At 56.8% G+C, this 17,525-nt stretch overlaps 2 protein-coding genes across 3 annotated transcripts in view; both read right to left on the bottom strand.

Moving 5' to 3' along the window:
• Positions 1-912, bottom strand: part of RBM28 (RNA binding motif protein 28) — a 34,547-nt gene extending 33,635 nt beyond the window's left edge. Inside the window, exon 1 of the mRNA XM_047763399.1 lies at positions 666-912. Within this exon, the coding sequence (XP_047619355.1) occupies positions 666-783 (118 nt within the window). The 5' untranslated portion in view covers positions 784-912. The remainder of the gene's footprint in view (positions 1-665) is intronic.
• A 4,231-nt stretch (positions 913-5,143) lies between these two features.
• PRRT4 (proline rich transmembrane protein 4) lies at positions 5,144-16,383 on the bottom strand. Of its 2 annotated transcripts, XM_047763346.1 has the most exons (6): positions 16,259-16,383; positions 14,202-14,925; positions 14,010-14,114; positions 13,564-13,683; positions 7,274-7,500; positions 5,971-6,239 (listed from the first exon to the last, which is right to left on the bottom strand). In XM_047763346.1, exons 2-6 carry the CDS (start codon positions 14,851-14,853, stop codon positions 6,042-6,044), a joined length of 1,302 nt encoding a protein of 433 aa, XP_047619302.1. In that variant the 5' UTR covers positions 14,854-14,925; positions 16,259-16,383; the 3' UTR covers positions 5,971-6,041. The 2 variants fall into 2 exon arrangements, with proteins under 2 accessions (XP_047619301.1, XP_047619302.1); XM_047763345.1 differs by having other exon boundaries at positions 5,144-7,500.
• Positions 16,384-17,525: the final 1,142 nt, after the last annotated feature.

Raw genomic sequence — 17,525 nt, 5'->3', positions numbered from 1 at the left:
CGTTTATCACCATTATCACTATATATTTTGCTTATTTATTGGCTGTCTTCCCCATCTTGAAGACAAGAGCCAGATTTCTGGATTGGTCCTGTGCACTGCTGTATCCCCACGCCCTACAATAGTGCCAGTGACAGAGCAAGCATTCAATAAATACTTAGGAAATAAATATCCGGGTGTATGAATAACATATTGGTTAAGAGCTCTGAGGCTGGTGATCAAATTCTGAATCTGCTACTTGCTAGCTCTACAAACTGAAGCTAACGTTCCTAAATTCTCCGAAGCCCTAGATTCCTCTCCTGTGTAACAGGGTTAAGGTCCCACCCAATTAGATTGATGGAACGCAGCACGGCACCTGGCAATCAATTGATTCTCAATAAGCTTTACTGATGTTTGACTAAAAATTACTTATGTTTACTACGAAACAGAATCTTATATGTGAGCGCACATAATAAAGGAAAGAGGTACACAAGCTCAAGGGACTGACTGGAGTTTCAGAAACGGTCTCTATGGATTCATCCAGAGCAGAGTCCGTTTGGAAAAGAAATTCAACCTCCAAGTCCTTTCACTGAGGGGAGAATAAAGTATTATGAAGTTTGGGAGGGTGTTCTTGCCCCCATCCGGCTCCCAGGAACCCCAACCCTGTCCCCGACCGCCCCGCCCCCTACCTTTCTCGGTCACCACGAAGCACTGCTTCACCGGCCCCACCTGACTGAATAGCTCCTCAAGCTGCTCGCTGCGGGCCGTGGGCGGGAGGCGGCCCACAAACAGGGTCAGCCCCGCCATGAGGCAGAGAAACGGAGACGCGCAGGGCCTCAAGCAAACCTAGTTGACGCACGTGAGTCCAGGAACTGACTTTGATGAGCCGACCACGCCAAGTTGCCGGGAAACCCCGGAAGTGCTCGTCGCTCAAAAGCGTCCGGAGGAAAACAGGGTGGAAGGGGAAAAAACAGCCCGGAAGGGAAAAATCGTACCGCCCAGGGGCGGAGCTCCTCGAGTGGGGCTCCACCCCTGGTCCAAGTACCGCCCCCTGTCTCTGTAGGGAAATTTGGCGTCGCTAGTTTCTACCCTGCTTAAAATCTCACCTTCTGGAGATCTATACCAAACTCAGCCAGGCAGGCAGGAGAAGTTATTTTTGCTCTGGGCTTAACCCAGGATATAACATATAATAGATGTTTAATAAATTTTTTTTGAAGTGCCACCACAGACTCCCAGATTACATGCATAAAACACACAATATAAACACAAGTATGTCACATACTTCATTCTGACACTTCTCACGTTCTCAGAGACTATGAGAAATCTGTCACACTATAACAGATAACTCTAACCATGCCTTTAACAAGTCACAGACAAATTATAGTTACTAAAGTATATACAGGCACAGGTCATACACGATCATTCTTTCAAAAAAAGTTACTTAGCTCCTACTATATGCCAAGCACTAGGGATAAAACTGGTGAGCTAAAAAAAGACAGGGCCCTTGGTCTTATGGAGAATACAGTGTAGTAGGTGTAGACAGATATTAATCCCCCCCAAAAAAAATTTACAAATAAATAATAGCCTGAACCATGCAAGGTCACATGAGAATGCACCCAGAACAAACTAGACATCCAGCTTATATACACAGACCTAGAACCCAGATCCTCCCAGAGATAGGAAATCTTTCCTCAGGTGAGCTTATCAGACAGGCCGAAGGCTGAGGAATCTCACTGACCAGGAGGTCTGAGTGCTCTGGATCCTGGCACACAGAGAGTGTGTGCCATCCCACTGGCCCAGGCACTGACCTGTGTGTGCGAAACTGCAGCAGTCTGCAGAATATTTGCACAGAACAAAAGTACCCAGTGCATTTTTTAAACAGTATAACCTGAGCACATCCTAGATAGAAAATTTTGAATGTACAGAAGATACAGTGGAAAGTGTTTCCCAAATCAAAATCAAAATTCCCTACACAGAGTCTAAATTACAAGCTTCAGGGCCTTTAGCTATGGGGAGGCCTTCCCAGCCCTGGCTGTTGAGTTTGGGCAGATGCAGTGGGGAAGAATCCCGAGAAAGCTCTTCCAACATCCCTTTGGGATCTCCGGCCTACAGTGGTTTTGTGGGTTTTAGGTTTTGTTTTAGGGCTGCACCAGCAACATATGGAAGTTGCCAGGCTAGGGGCAGAAATACAGCTGTAGCCATCAGCCTACGCCACAGCCACAGCAATGCAGGATCTGAAACTCAACTTCGACCTACACCACAGTTCACGGCAACGCAGGATCCTTAACCCACTGAGCGAGGCCAGGAATCGAACCTGCATCCTCATGGATACTAGGCAGTTTGTACCACTGAGCCACTACGGGAACTTGGACCCTCTACAATGTGAAGTTGGAAAAGAAATACTTTGGCCAGAAAGCGTCTTTAAAAAACAAAAGGAAACTGCCTCACTATGCCCACCAGAGGGCAGCAGCCGCCCGCAGTGCAGAGGTGTTCCGCGCCCCTGTTTCCCCACCTCCTTCCCCAGGGGAGGGTAACACTGCAGCTGCCTTTTCTACTCTTCCCAACTTTCCCCAGCTCAGTATCCCAGCCTCAGCCTCTGCCTCATCCCCTCCTATCCTTTCAGATCAGGAAGGTCACGTGGTTCTCTGATCAGGAATATTTGCTCATCTATCTAACCAGGACACATGCAGCGCTCTTTATTAAATAGCAGGAGACGTGGTACCCTGCACCGCACCGGCAACGTGGCTTCCAGGGGAAATAAAATGCTGGCCTCTCCCTCATCCATCACTGTGCAGGAGCCTGGAGAGGAAGTGAAAGGGGCCTGGGTGTGCTCAGTCAGCTGCTCCCCAGCCCTCTGACTCCATACCCGCTTGCAAACCAAACCTGCAAACCTTCTTATACTACCATAGACTTCTTGTGCTTGGCTCTTCTCATAAGTGTAACTAATTATTTGTGCTCTTGTGGAGTTCCCGTCGTGGCTCAGCAGGTTAAGAACCCGACTAGTATCCATGAGGATATGGGTTCGATCCCTGGCCTCACCCAGTGGATTAATGATCCAGCATTGCCATGAGCTGTGGTGCAGGCCAGCAGCTGTAGCTCCAATTCGACCCCTAGGTTGGAAACTTCCATATGCTGCTGGTGTGGCCATTGAAGGAAAGAAAGAAAGAAAGAAAGAGGAGAGAAAGATTATTTGTGCTCTTGTAATTATTTATATGATTAGCTCTTTAATGTCTGCCTTCCCCAAAAGACCTTCAACTCCATAAGTTCAAGGCTCTTGTCCACCTGGTTCACCTCTCTACCCCAGAACCTAGAACAGTGCACTCATCCAACAAATGTTTTAAAGAGATTGGATGAATGAAAGTGAGTTTGGGTCTTAGCCTCCTGCAGTGCTAAGAACTGGAACTGAGGGTATGTGTATTAGGATCTATGTGGGCTCCTCTGGGAAACTGCTTTGGGTAAAGAAGGGCTGAAGCATGAGACAAAAAGAAGGGTTTGTCTCACCAAAGTCTCAGGATCTTGATAAAGTCAAAGGGCTGAAGCAGTTCTTGCGGAGAAAAATCAAAGTGTTGAGCTGGTGAGTGTCAAGCTGTATTCCCCAGCCCCACCCCGCCTGACCAGCCCCATGCAGATCTTCCAGACAAAAAAGGTGTGTGTGTGTGTGTGTGTGTGTGTGTGTGTGTGTGTGTGTGTGTGTGTTTCGGGGCTGCAGGGGGGGTGGTGGAGAAAGCCAGACGGACATACAGAAAGAATGTCTGTGAGGAGTAGGGGGGCTAGGGCTGCTTTGCTGGGAGGCGTGTGCCTGCAGCCAAGGACCCTCAACGGGGAGAGTGAGTGAGTGAGAACAGCTGGCAAAGATTAGGCTGAGGAAGGGATGGCAGAGAGGAGCCGAATGTGAGCAGAGGCATGTGGAAAGGTAAGCGGAGATGAGTGGAAACGATTTCTCAGAGAGGCATCTCTCCCTCCATGACACAGAGCAGCTCCAAGGCTGGGGCCGCCACAGCCGCTGCGATACCAGTGAGAAATGCCTGTAATTAGAAGCCTGGCAGTTCTCTGGGCCTCAGCCCAGAGAGACGATGCAGCTAGAATTTCAGAGTCAAGCTAAGCCAGGTGATGGAGGCCACACCGTCAGGACCACTCCAGGCCCATCCATCAGCGGTGCCCGCCCCACCTTGCTCATTTTCTTCCCTACCACGACCCTCCCTCGCCCAAATATCACTGGCTTCCCTCCTCCTTCTGAGGGCCCAGGGCCCAGAAGCTCCTCTCGGCCAGGACAGAGCTTTAATTCTTCCACTAGCGCTTCGGCCCCAGCCCCTCCCTGCCTCCTTGCCCGCATCCCTCTTGACTCCCTTCCTCCCTTCTCAAACCCCACGGGCTGGTGGGCAGAGTTGGAAGGAAAACCGTTCCCATTCCTGTTTTTCCACTTTAAGCCTAGTATGTGTGGCCCCATAGGGCCTCCCTGGGACATGCAGGACCTCTGCCAAAACACCGCCAGAATTTCATTCTTCAACCTAATTGACGACCCTGTTTTAGTGCCACTCTGAATGTACTGCATTTTAGCCAAATGACAAATGCACACTGCAGAGCTCAGAGCCAAAGGCTCTGGACAAGGGAGGGAATTACAGAGGGCCTGGCGGCTGGGCATCCTCATGGATCAGCACTGAGTTCTGCTTTGCTGGGCAGGGTGGGGCTGGGGTTTGGGGACGACAGGCTTTCCTCCAGGGAGGATCCGCACCTGGTCTTCAAAAGGCCACTCTCAAGGGAGTTCCCATTGTGGCTCAGTGGTTAATAAATCTGACTAGCATCCATGAGTATGCAGGTTCGATCCCTGGCCTTGCTCAGTGAGCTAAGGATCTGGCATTGCCATGAGCTGTGGTGTATGTAGGCCGGTGGTTACAGTTCTGATTTGACCCCTAGCCTGGGAACCTCCATGTGCTGCAGGTGGGGGCCCTAAAAAGAAAGAAAGAAAGAAAAAGGCTACTCCCAGGACCCTTCTATGGGGAAGGGTCTCATGGAGGGCAAGACCCCTTGCAGCAAGAGTGAAGGTCACTGGGGTCTGAGATGGACCCACCCACCCCAGCACGGCTTCTCTTCCTGTTTTGGCAGAAACACTGCTGCTATTGCTGCATGTAAGCTTTTCCAAGAAGGTCAGACCTTTCTCCTCTGAAAATATTTTATTGATAAATTAACTCTGAAAGCGTTCACCTCCCACCCAACTGCTACAGAGTCTTCTAGATGGGCTGTGGACCCTTCTATGGGGAAGGACCACGTGGAGGACAGTGAGTCTCAGTCTCGCAGGGATGGGATTCCTGGGCACGGCAGAGGCGGGATGGGGACTGAGGCCACTCCCGAGGTCTTCTGAGGACAGCCCCTCTCACTCAGCACCAGAGCGGGAAGTGGTGGTCAGGAGTGGAGCACCTTGGAGCTTTATTGCTGGTGAATGCCAAGGAGAGTGGGACCCCTGCCAGCCCAGAATTGCAGCTGAGGGCATCAGCGCCCAGGGCTCCAGAGAAGGTGGCACTAGTTCCCAATCAACAGAGCCTGGCTGCTGACCTCCCCATCCAGGGGCCCCTGGATGGGAAAGGAAGCGGGGAGAGGTATGTGAGCCAGGCAGGATTGGGGAAGGGTTACAGTGTGCAGGTCTAGGGCAGAACAGGCGCCAGGAGGGGCGTAAGGTCGCGGAGGTGAGGAGGCCACCTCTTCACAGGTCTATGGTGTCGCTGCCCACACTCAGCTCGTCAATCTGCCGGCAGGCGTCCAGGAATTGCTCCTGTAGCAAGGCCTCTTGGGCCCGCAGCTCAGGAGCAGGCTCTGGGGAGTCGCGGGAGGGTGGAGACAAAGCCTGGTAAGATCCTGAGGCTGGGAGGCTAGGGCTGCCCCCTGAGGGCCGCGGGGGACTGAGGACGCAGACCAGCGGACAGCGTGGGGGCCTGTCTGGGCTGGAGCACAGCAGCATGGACGAGCTGTCCCGGGACAGTCCGCAGAGCGAGCCAGATGAGGCGCTGCTGCCTGCGGGCCAGGCGTCGGGAGAGGGGAGCTCTGGGGGCACAGGGGAGCCAAGGGCTTCCTCAGACCTGCCGCTGGGCCCGGCCCTGATCTGCGCCCCCAGCGAGGCGGTGCGGTAGAGGCCCAGCCCAGGCAGGGCTTCTCCGAAGGCAGGGCCCTGGAAGAAGCCAGGCGCCAACAGGGCCTCGCTGCAGAGGGCCTCCTCGATGCTGCGCCGCAGGTTGATGGGGGAGGGCGGGCGGAAGTCCACGGTGTAATCGCTGCAGGGGGAGGAGGCCGGGGAAGGGGCCGGGTTGGCGGCCGCGCCGTCGAAGCCCCCACAGCCCCCTCCCTGGAAGAGCAGGTCGGGGCCCGGCCCTGCCAGGGCGCACAGCTGCAGCAGCTCCGCGTCGCCACGCGCGATGGCGCTCCCCAGGGGCTTCTTGTCCGGGGGCCCGGGGACCCACCCTCCAGGCAGCAGCGGGGCAGCGTGCCCGGGGGACAAGCGGAAGAGCTTGGCCCAGCAGCGCGGCGGCACGCGGGGGCTGCACAGTGCCGGGTAGAGGCCCAGCAGCGCCAGCGGGAGCGCGACGCCCACCTCGCCCAGGCGCAGGCCGAGCTGGAAGGCCCACCAGGGCCAGGGCCCCTCGAGGCCAGGTTGGCCGCCGTAGCCCAGGGCGTGCAGCACCTCGTAACCCTGCAGGGCCCCGCTCAGCAGTCCGAAGGTGCCGGCCACCGGGGCGGTGCGCGCCGCGCGCCGCCAGGACTCGCGCGGGCCGAAGGGGCTGCGCGCCTGCGGGAGAGGAGTGGCGCCCTTGAAGCCGGCCACTCCCAAGGGCGCTCCGGCTCGCCGCCGCCGACCCCCCCAGCAGGAGAGCGCCAGCAGGAGCCCGGAAAGGAGCGCGGCGAGGAAGGCGTGCAGCCCGCGGGAGGCCAGCCGCAGGGCCCGCAGCGGGCGGTGGGCGGCGCTCCCGAGGGCGGCGGCGGCCGCCAACCCCAGGCCCAGGAGCAGCAGCGCGGCCAGGCCGGCGGGACACCGCGGCGGGCGCGGCCGGGCCAGCAGCAAGCAGGCCAGGCCCAGGCCGGCGGCCAGGCAGGGCAGCGGGAGGTCCTGCAGCAGCAGCCAGGCGAGCGCGGGCAGCCGATCGCGGTGCCCGTAGGCGTCGTAGAAGAGCGGGAAGGCCCGCGTGGTCCCGGCCGAGAGCAGGAGCAGGTCCAGCAGCGCCAGACAGGGGGCGCCAGGCGGGCAGCGCCAGGGCAAGAGGGCCAGGGCCAGCAGCGCCAACAGGGCCACCAGGCCGAAGAGCGCGCCTACCCCGTACACATGGGCCTCCCAGGCCAAACCCCAGCGAGCTTTGGCCTCTTCCCAGTCGGCCTCCAGACTCAGGAAGAAGAGAGGGAGTGGAGCCGCAGGAGGCTGGCCCTCGCGTTCAGGCAGTTCTCTGATGCTGCAGGACCCCGGCCCACACTCTGGTTGCACAGAAAGGTTCCCGAGGCTGGCAGGAGAGGGGTCACCCAGGCCGGAGGTGGGGGTGGTGGAGTCTGTGGGCAAAGAACGTTCGTCTGAGGCATTCGCGCAGCCCTCCCGCTTGCCCACCCCACAGTCAGTAGCATGCATCCCAATCAGAGGAGTCCTCATGGCATCCAGGAAGGACTTGTCTTAAGTATGAGACTCCCTGCCCTGGAAGCCCCTCACCTTTCCCTGGGCCATCAAGCTCCTCCCTGCTGCAGTTTCAGCTCTCATCCCCCCTCCGCTCCTCCATCCACCCCAGCTCCCTGCTTTATTCGTCACCCTGTGATTCCACTGAAAAGAGGTCTTCTTAAGTCACAGAATGTTACAGCTAGAAGGAACTGTAGAAGCCCCTTCCTGTTCAATCCTCCCACCAGGAAAGGAGGCTTCATAAGAACGAGGACTTTTTTTCTTTTTCTTTTTCTTTTTTTCTTTCTTTTTTTTTTTTTTTTTTTTGCTTTGCTCACATGTGAATACCCAGGCCTAAAACGGTGCCTGGCACAGAGTTGGCATTGAGCAGATATTCATTGAATAAATGAATCCTCTTTTTTGTCAGATGAAGACATTGAGGCTATGCGGAGAAGCAAAGTGATTTGCCCAAGGTTGCAGATTGGCTGAGCTGCAACTAGACTCCAGATCTGAGCACCAGTTTGAGCCCCTTCTCTTGATTTCAGATCCTCTTCGTAATACTAGTTTGATTACCTCTTGTTTTGCACACCTGACTCCCAACTCCCACCTTGGTGCTAGAAGAAGCTTCCCTGACTTTTTTGTGTCTTTTTAGGGCCGTTGCCTCGGCATATGGAGGTTCCCAGGCTAGGGGTTGAATCAGAGCTATAGCCACTGACCTACGACACAGCCACAACAGTAATGCCAGATCCGAGCTGGTCTGCAACCTACACCACAGCTCATGGCAACACCGGATCCTTAACCCACTGAGTGAGGCCACGGATCGAACTTACATCCTCATGGATACTAGCCAGATTCGTTTCTGCTGAGCCACGATAGGAACTCAGCCCCTGACGTTTTTCACCTGCTTCCCTCTTCGGGAAAAGCTAACCTCCCCTCCCCATACACACACACACCCACCCACACCCAGTACCCTGAGAAAAACACAACCTTTCCTATTCACTGGACTTGATCCTCATGGCCCTGGTCGACCATAAAGCCATTGGCCAGAGGCTCTGGAGTTCCTGCTGTGTGGCAGTGGGTTAAGCGTACAACTGCAGGAGTTCCCGTCGTGGTGCAGTGGTTAACGAATCCGACTAGGAACTATGAGGTTTCGGGTTCAATCCCTGCCCTTGCTCAGTGGGTTAACGATCCGGCGTTGCCATGAGCGTAGGTCGAAGACACAGCTCGGATCCCGCATTGCTGTGGCTCTGGCGTAGGCCGGTGGCTACAGCTCTGATTTGACCCCTAGCCTGGGAACCTCCATATGCCACAGGAGCAGCCCGAGAAATGGCAAAAAGACAAAAAAAAAAAAAGTACAACTGCAGCAGTTCAGGTAGCTGTGGAGGGGCAGGTTTGATCCACAGCCTGGCACAGTGGATTAAAGGATCCCACATGCAATACCTGGCCAGGAAACTTCTATATGCCGTGGGTGCAGCCATTAAAACACACACACACACACACACACACACACACACACACTCCTTTGGTTTTCACCCTCTTTTACAGAAGGTTACATTGAGATGGACTCCCCTGAGGCTCAAAACGATCCTTGAACTCCCAAGAAAGAACAGCTGGGGCGATCAGAGTGGGATAAAAAAAATGCCACCTTAGCGAGTGTGCCCCTCAGTTGCTCTGGGGTTGCTAATTCAGGCTCCCGGCCCCATCCTGTGCTCTAACATCCTCCCCACATCCCTTAGGGTAAACAGAAGTTAAGGAAGAGCATGTGGGGACTAGGAGCCCTAACTCTGGAGCTCCCGTCATGGCTCATGGGAAATGAATCTGACTAGCATCCATGAGGATGCAGGTTCGACCCCTGGCCTCGCTCAGTGGGTTGAGGATCCAGCTGCCGTGAGCTGTGGTGTAGGTCACAGACATGCTGCGGCTGTGGTGTAGGCCGGTAGCTGCAGCTCCAATTCGAGATCACTAGATCCCTAGATCCCTAATTCTACTCTCCTGGAGCAAGAGAGGGGTGAGAAAGAGTTAGACCCAAGGATTCTCCTCATGGCCAGGCAGCAGGGGAAAGTGCTTCGGGCTGAAGCTCCCTACCCCACCTAGCAGGCTCAGCAGAACTGCAGCTGCGGGGGAGGATGGGGGGAGAAAGACGGTGGTGAAGAGTCAGGGGAGCCAGCTGGGGACAGGGAGGTGCACAGGAGACAGATGGAGAATGAGGCGGGGGTGGGGGAGATCTTGTGACATCCAGACGCCTGCCCCAACTGCCTCGGCTGGACAAACAGGAAGACCCCAGGAGCACGCCCACCCCAGGCAGTGCTATAGCTTGTGCAAAACACAGCAGTCCTGGGAATAAGGGAAAGGAGAGAAGGGGCCAGAAAGCAGCTCTGGAGAGAGAGGAGAGGTAGGTTAAATGGGCAACTGGGGAGAGCAGAGAGGGAGCTGCCAAAAAATTACATATATACAGCAGGCTGCCTACGGCAAATGGCAGCATGTTCCCTGGTTCCTGTCCCAGCATATTCCTCAAGCCTGAAATGCGGAAGAGCATCACTGCACAGGGCTGTTATGAGGATAAATGGCCGATGTGTGCAAAGCTCTTTGGAGAGCCTGGTGCATAATAAGCATCTGATGTACCACTGTTGTTGGTTCCATCATCATGGGCTAATGTTTATCACCCATCCATCACTGGTGTGTGTCTGTGTGAGTGTGACCATTTCGGGCCTCAAACTACTGTTTGGTTTAACTCACAAAAGGCTGTTGTCCTTCAGCACATCCTAAACTCGCTCAGAGAGTCAATAATTAGTCAAATGAGTGAACCTCAATGCATTGTCTCATTCTGCGAACGCTGTTTAAAGAACACCATTTGGATGGACTGACCATCCCTAAACACCTCCTGGAGATGCAGCCGTGAGCTATTAAATGAGGACTCATTCAGCTGGAAACCGACTGCTTGCTGCTTGCGGAGGGGGGTGGGGGGCAGGGTCAGTCTGACGTCAGCAGGATCAAATGCACACTTCACCCGGTGGGTTTTGGTCCCCTCAGAAGCCCTTGCCCCACCCACTTCTGCAAAGTGCATGAGTCTCCTTGGACTTTCCTTGGTTTTGGTGGGCTGTGCAGAGAGACAGGGAGACCCCTGTACCAGCCTGTGGCCCCTCACACCTCCTCTGAGCTCACTGCACAAATAAGTGCAGCTCTCAGAGGTCTGCTCACGCTCTTCCAGCACCACTTCTCACTCGATGGCCCCAGGGAACCCCATCTTTCACCTCTGTCCCAAAGCATTAAGGCAACCAGAGCAAATTTCAACATCCCTAAGAAGCCAGAAAAAGAATAAAAACTAGGAGTTTCCATTGTGGTTCAGCAGTAACGAACCCGACGAGTATCCATGAGGATGCAGGTTCCACCCCTGGCCTCGCTCAGTGGGTTGAAGACCCAGCGTTGCCGTGAGCTGTGGTGTAGGTTGCAGACAAGGCTTGGATCTGGCATTGCTGAGGCTGTGGCATCGGCCGGCAGCTGTAGCTCCAATTGGACCCCTAGCCTGGGAACTTCCATATGTTGCAGGCGCAGCCCTCAAAAGAAAAAATAAAATAAAACCCAGAAAATAGAGCACAGGCTCAGCTCAAGTGTCAGAGGAAAGAGTTCGGGCCTAGGAGCATGGCTCCCAGGGGGCAGGCCAGGCCAGGTATGGGTGAGGACAGGTGAAGAAGGGCCCGGTTCTGCTTCTGAAGGATCTGCTTGGTCTCACCCTCTGGGTCCCCATTCAAGGCCTCCTCAGAAGGGGCTCTCAGCTTCCCCCAGAAGAGCCCAGAAGATAGTGGTTTCCTGGGATCCTCTTCTGCGCAGGCTCCCTTGCAAGGTGGTCCCGCTCTGGCCCTGGGACCCCCCTTGACCTCAGGGGCAAGACAGGAGATGGGATGTCAACGTGAGCAACTGGTGAGGCCGCAGCTGGTTGAGGAAGAATCGGGGTTGATTCAGGTTGAGCTGCCCTGATCAAAGGGCAGGGAATCACTCTCTCCTCTGGATGCAGGAAGCTACAGCCCATCCGGGGGCCTGGCCCTGTCCCTCTCCCCACCCCCACCCCCAGGATCACAGAGGATAGATGCTCTCTGTAAGGGTGACATTTGAAATATTTAACTAACGTTTTGGGTGGATCGGAACAGCTGCCAGCCAGGTGGTCAGGGAGTGAGGGGTGCTCAGGGGCTAAGGGTCATGGCTCCTTAACAACTGGTATGGATGTCTTTTGATATGATAATGGCCCGCACAACCATGCCAGCATGTCCTGGCCAAAGGCAAGCCCTGTGCAAGGCAAAAGGGACCTAATGCAAGAGAAATCCTAGGGTCAAAGGTTAACTATAACTAGGTTAGAAAGTTCCTAGCGAGACACAGAGAGACTTTTTTTCCTTTTTGGGGGGAGTACCACCCCTCGGCATATGGAGTTCCCAGGCCAGGGGTCAGATTCAAGCCCCAGTTGTCACCCAAGCCACACCTGCAGCAATGCTGGATCCTTAACCCACTGTTCCAGGGCTGGGGATTGACCCTGTGTCCCAGGGCTCCCGAGATACTACTGATCCCGTTATGCCACAGCGAGAACTCTCAAAGAGACTCTCTTTATCCCTACCTGCTTGCCGCTATTCCCCACAGAAAGTACTGGCACGAACAAGGCCCTCTGGCCTTCTCTCCAGGAGGCCTGCAACCCTCCTGGGTTTATCCAAGAGGCTGGCTTCCCGCAGCCATGGTTGGGGGGGGAAGGAAGGTGGGGCCACCACTCGGCTGGGCTGCCTCTGACACTGTCCAGACTCATTAAACCTGCCTGGCTAGCGCTGTCACCAAGGCTGACAGACCGCCAGCCAGCATCCTTCCCCTGAGGCCACAGCGCCTGCGCCCAACTCCACAGCAGAGCCACACACTGGGCTGGAGAGGGGGACGGCAGGCTCCCACCCACGTGCCTGGGAGTGCCGTGACCCTTCAGGAGTAAGCGACAGTCAGCTGCTGTGTTAAGTCTGGAGCTGGAAGAAGCTCAGGGACCCATGGTTTCCACTGCTAAGCCAGATCCTGGTGTGGGGTGACTGCGAGGGGTCCCAGCCACAGTTAACCCTGAGCATGGCTGCCGTGGCCTTGAACCTCTCCCCAAGCAGCAACCACGCTGCCTTGTGGGTTATGCGTGGCCCCACCACATTTGGGGGCCACGGTTGCGGTGTCTGAGAGGTAGGATCTGGAAGTGTATCTGGGATACACTGGGGAAAGAAGCGAGGTGAACAGATACTATTTAATGAGCGAATATTTTGTGCCCAGCCTCATGCCAGGAGCTTACATTATCTGGAAGCTGTACAATAACAAAACAGGCACTATCATGAGCCCCTAGATATCTGAGCAAATTAGGCTCAGAGAAGTTACGTAGCCTGTCCAAGGTCACCAGCCAGTTAGTATGTGGATTGGGATCCGAAGCCGAGCCTCAAGAGACTGGAGCCCCCAGCCTTTCCTCTGCACCACCGGCTTGTCTACCTGCATGTTCCGAAAGGCTCCCTTGAACAAGGATGGCATCTGTCCGCTCAAGGTCTCCTCTTCAGCATCTTCCCCATGAGGGGCCCAGCTCTGCCCAAATCTGACAGCGTGCCAGGTCAGATCAGACGGCAAAGGAGGGCACCCCAAGGTTGGAGTGGGCGGGTGGGGCACGGGCCAGGCAGCCTGGAGTGGAGGGTGGGGCTCGTGCTGAGGCTGTGGACACCATGAAGGACTTCCGGGGCCCCGTTTGCCCCAATGCATTTGTCTCTCTCCTGCCCTGCCTGTGACTGCGAAACTCACCCGGGACCATCACTCAGCTCTGTGGAACTGTCTTCAGCAACACTTGTTTTCAGACTATTGACATACACCTCTATGACCACGACAATGAAATAAAAGGATCCTAGAATGCCCCTGAGTGGCTTGCATGTAGTAAGTGCTCAATTAAATAATTGTCAGGTTCACAGGAATTGGACACTTACCTAGTGATGCTGTTGCAATCAAGGCAGAGCTTAGGGAGGCAGCTGGGTCCAGTGGCCTTGGACTTGGGAGCTTTCCCTCCAGAGTGGATGAGGGCAGGGACAGAGTGGTGCCAAAGAACCCTACAAAGGAAGCACACAGGGCTCAAGTGCCATCCTACCAGGTGGCCTTGGCCTCTGGGGCTTTGGAGAAAGTCCTGTCCTTTCTCAGAGCTTGACCTAAGGGAGCCACTGTCCCAGACACTGTAGCCACATGTATCCCAGGAGCTAAGCTACAGGGACCAAACCAGAGGCAGTATGGCAAAGAGGGCATTTCCCCATGGGAGCAGGGGCTAGTGTCCCAGGGCCTGGGAGACGCAATGCCGGCTGCCCTTGAATCAAGGAAAAAAGGAGGTGCTGGCCTTTAGAGGTGCTCCATAAATGTCTCTGGCAGTGAAATAAACACTCACCTGGAGAATCCGAAACTCCAGAGGCAGAGCTTGGGGATGTAACTGGGCCTGGGAAGTTTGGGCCTGATAAGTTCCGGAGTGGGGGCAGAGTGGTGCCAAAGAACCCTGCAAAAGGAGCCTGGGCTGAAACTTCCTCCCACCTGCCAGACTGCCCAGCAGGGGCTCTCCTTGGGAGGCGGGGTGGGTACTCACCAAAGGGTCCCAGACGCCCAGCAATTTCTGCCAGGCTGGCCCGCAGGCTAGGCAGCAGGGGCAGCGTCCGATGCCCGAGCGTGGGGGCTGCACCTGCTCTCAGCGCCACGTCAAACTTCAGCTCCAGTTCGCTCTGATGGAGCCTGGGCGCACTGGATGGAGGCGCTGTAGCCGTCAGAGCAGTATCCCAGGTCACAGTGCCCATCCTGGGCTGATAGGGAGCAGTGGGCTGGTCAGTGGGCCCAGAGAGGAGGGATGTGGGCTCCAGAGGCAGGGAGGAGGCCCAGGGAGTAGAACTGCCTTCGGCAGAGCCCCACTCTGAGGGGGAGTTCCCGAGAGAGCCCACCAGCAGTTCCCAAAGGGGGTCAGTCCTCAGCCCACCGGCTACCTCTTCCTCAGGCTCCCGGCTCGGCCCAGGAGACAGTGCCTGGGTCTCCGTGACAGGGCTCCCCCAGGCAGCAGCGGGTCCTCGAAGGTGGAATTTGAAGTTAAGTCCCAGGTTGAGAGACAGCATAGAGGCCTCGCTCTGCGGTGGCGGGGTCAAAGTGGTGAGATGGGCCCCTGGGACAGAGGGAGCAGGCTGGGGGCCCACGGGAACAGCAAGCAGGACCCAGCAGAAGAGCCCCAGCACCAGACAGCTATACCCCGCCATGGCCCCTCCTGGCCTCGGGCAGCCTGGATGGGCAGGGAGTCAACTCTTCAGCGCCTTTTGAGCACGAAGGTCCTGGAGAGAGGAGAGGCGCTATGAGCCTTGACTGCCTGCGATCTGATGCCCCAGAGAGAGAGGCTTCTGATCACAGAGAAGTTGGTAGGGGTAAGGGGGTAGGGGGGTAGGGAGGTGGGGGTGGGGGGTGAGGGGGTGGGCAGGACACAAGGCTTCCACCCAAGGAGAGTTTTCAGCTCCTTCCTGTACCTTCAGGCCCCAGCACAAACCCCTCCCCTGCGGTCTCCCTTCTCTTCCAGCCAAGGCTCCTTCTCCCTAAGTTGCTGCCTCCCCCACCTGCTCAACCTGGGCACCGCGGTCTAACCGCATCAGCTGCCCTCATCCTTGACTGACGGCAGAGTGAGTGGACTTGACTTTCAGACTCAGATCCCCTCGCTCTGGCTCATCTCTCTATCCTCCCTTCCACCCTTGGATATCTGTTGGGGCCTACTATGTGCCCAGAACCTTCTGGTAATACAACTGTGAACAAGCTGTCCCTCGCAGAGGAGTCTCAACCTGTCCCCACCCCAGCTCCAGCCCCACTCTGAGATGTTTGTCTTCTCACTCGGGCCCTGGGAGCCCTGGGCCCTGGAGGGATAAAGCTCAGGGCTGAGCGACCTGGCAGAGGTGGAGAAGGCATCCCTGGTGGGGGAAGCAGGGTGCCCTGGTCTGGCACAAGCTCAGCCCCTTCAGGCTTTCCCCTGTTCCTGGAGGAAAGGACTCCTCAGCCCTAGAAGTCCTGGGGGAGGGGCAGCTTGGCCATCTCTGGCTTCCGCGGGGAGGATGGCCAGGCAGGCAAACTGGCCGGGGGCTGCTGCAGTGGACTCCTAACCCCCACCCTTACCCCACGGCGGCGAATCTGGAAAGGAGGGGGAGGGGGAGCCAGGGACACACGTGCACCCAGCACCCTTACATCACAAACACGGCCACACCTAGCACCCAGGACACACACACCCATGTACACACCCTTCACACACACCCGCACATAGTGCACATGCACACACACACACACACACACACAAACACACTTGGTCTTGCTGAGCCTGCACCCCCATGGGTTCAAACCCAGGCTCTGATCTCGCAGCCTATTCTGTTTCACACGTGTGCATACATACACACACGCCCCAACCTCACAGACACACACAGTATATACGGACACACAGAAGCACACACACCCCAACACACACATTCACACACTTCTTACAGACACACATCACCCACTGACACACCGTCATCCCCCCACATGCACATTCCTACACACCCACCCCTGCAGGCAGACGCGAGAACACGCGCGCGCGCACACGCACACTCACACACACACACCCTCCCCCTGCCCCTGGCCCTGACCGCCGACCTGCTCCTCTGGCTCCCTCCCGAAGGAGGATCTCCTCTGCCAAGTCCCCCGAGAAGGGGCGGTCGCGGCGGCCCAGGCGCCCCGCTAGGCAGCGCTTCGCCGAATCCGGCCGGCTCTCGCGCGCCCGACGCCCCTCGGCTCGTCCCGGCCACCGCGGTTCCACCGACGCGCTGCCGCCGGTGCGGTGCGGCCCGGCCCCGCTCCCGCCCGCAGCGCTGGCCCCAGGCGAGCGGCCCGGCCGGGCTTAGGCTCCGCGCTCCCTCCCGCGGCGCCGCCTCCTGGCTGCGAGCCTCGCTCCCCGGCAGAGGCGCCCGCGCCGGGCTCCGCCGCAGCCGCGCTCCGACCGCCCGCCCGCCTGCCGCGCTCCCCGCCTCCTGCGCTCCCGCCCCGCCAGCCCGCCCTCTCTCTCCTCCTACCCGGCCCGCGGCCCGTGGTCCGCCCCCCACCCGGCCAGCAGGCGGGCGCGCACCGCAGCCTCGAGCCGCCGCCGCCTCTGTGCCCGCGTCCCCACGCGCGCTCATTCACCCGGCGCTTTTGCCCAGTCGCGGCGGGCGCCGCATCCTCAGCCTGGCGCGGGCAGCCGCACGCTCCCGGGGTGGCCCATCATACACGTCCACTCGCACACCCTCCTCGGGAAACACCGCGGTCCAGAGCACCCCGCGCACACACCCCCGGCACCCTACCCAGGATGGCACCCCCCCGCCCCCGGCCCCCGGCAAGAACCACTACGTTTATTAAGCCGTGAGTGGAAAGTGTAAGAGGCACGTCTACACTCCTTAATTCATTAGCCCTCACCGCAACCCTGCGGATGTCCCCATTTCACAGATAGGTAGATTAAGGCTCCGAAGGGAAAAAAAAACAAAACAAAACAAAACAAAAAACGAAGGCTCACACAGCTTGACAACCTGAACCAGTCTCTCTGCTGCCCTCTCCATCACCTGGTGGCTTTCAACAGTTGGGCGTGTCCCCAGCACTTCACAGGTGAACTGCCAAATGCCGATCCACATACAACATTTCTTTTTGCTATCACTGATCTCTCAAAAATACTTGAGTTTCAGAAATGTCTGCCAGCCAGAAAGAATGGTGAGCTAAGCGGCCGGTGAGAGGTGGCTTCCAACATGTTTCCAATAAGGAGCAAGAGAATAGTGAACTCAGAGAGTGTGCAGCTCAGGAATATAAGAGTGCCCCGGTCAGAGTGGAAGATGACCAAAGAGCAGGGTGGTCACTGTGGATATGTCACAGACCCCGTTACGCTGTCCTAGTGACT

The sequence above is a fragment of the Phacochoerus africanus genome, chromosome 16, assembly GCF_016906955.1.
Source record: "Phacochoerus africanus isolate WHEZ1 chromosome 16, ROS_Pafr_v1, whole genome shotgun sequence".
In the NCBI taxonomy this organism is placed as follows: domain Eukaryota; kingdom Metazoa; phylum Chordata; class Mammalia; order Artiodactyla; family Suidae; genus Phacochoerus; species Phacochoerus africanus.
Note: the sequence above shows the minus strand (reverse complement) of the source record. Positions and strands in the feature narration are given on the sequence as shown.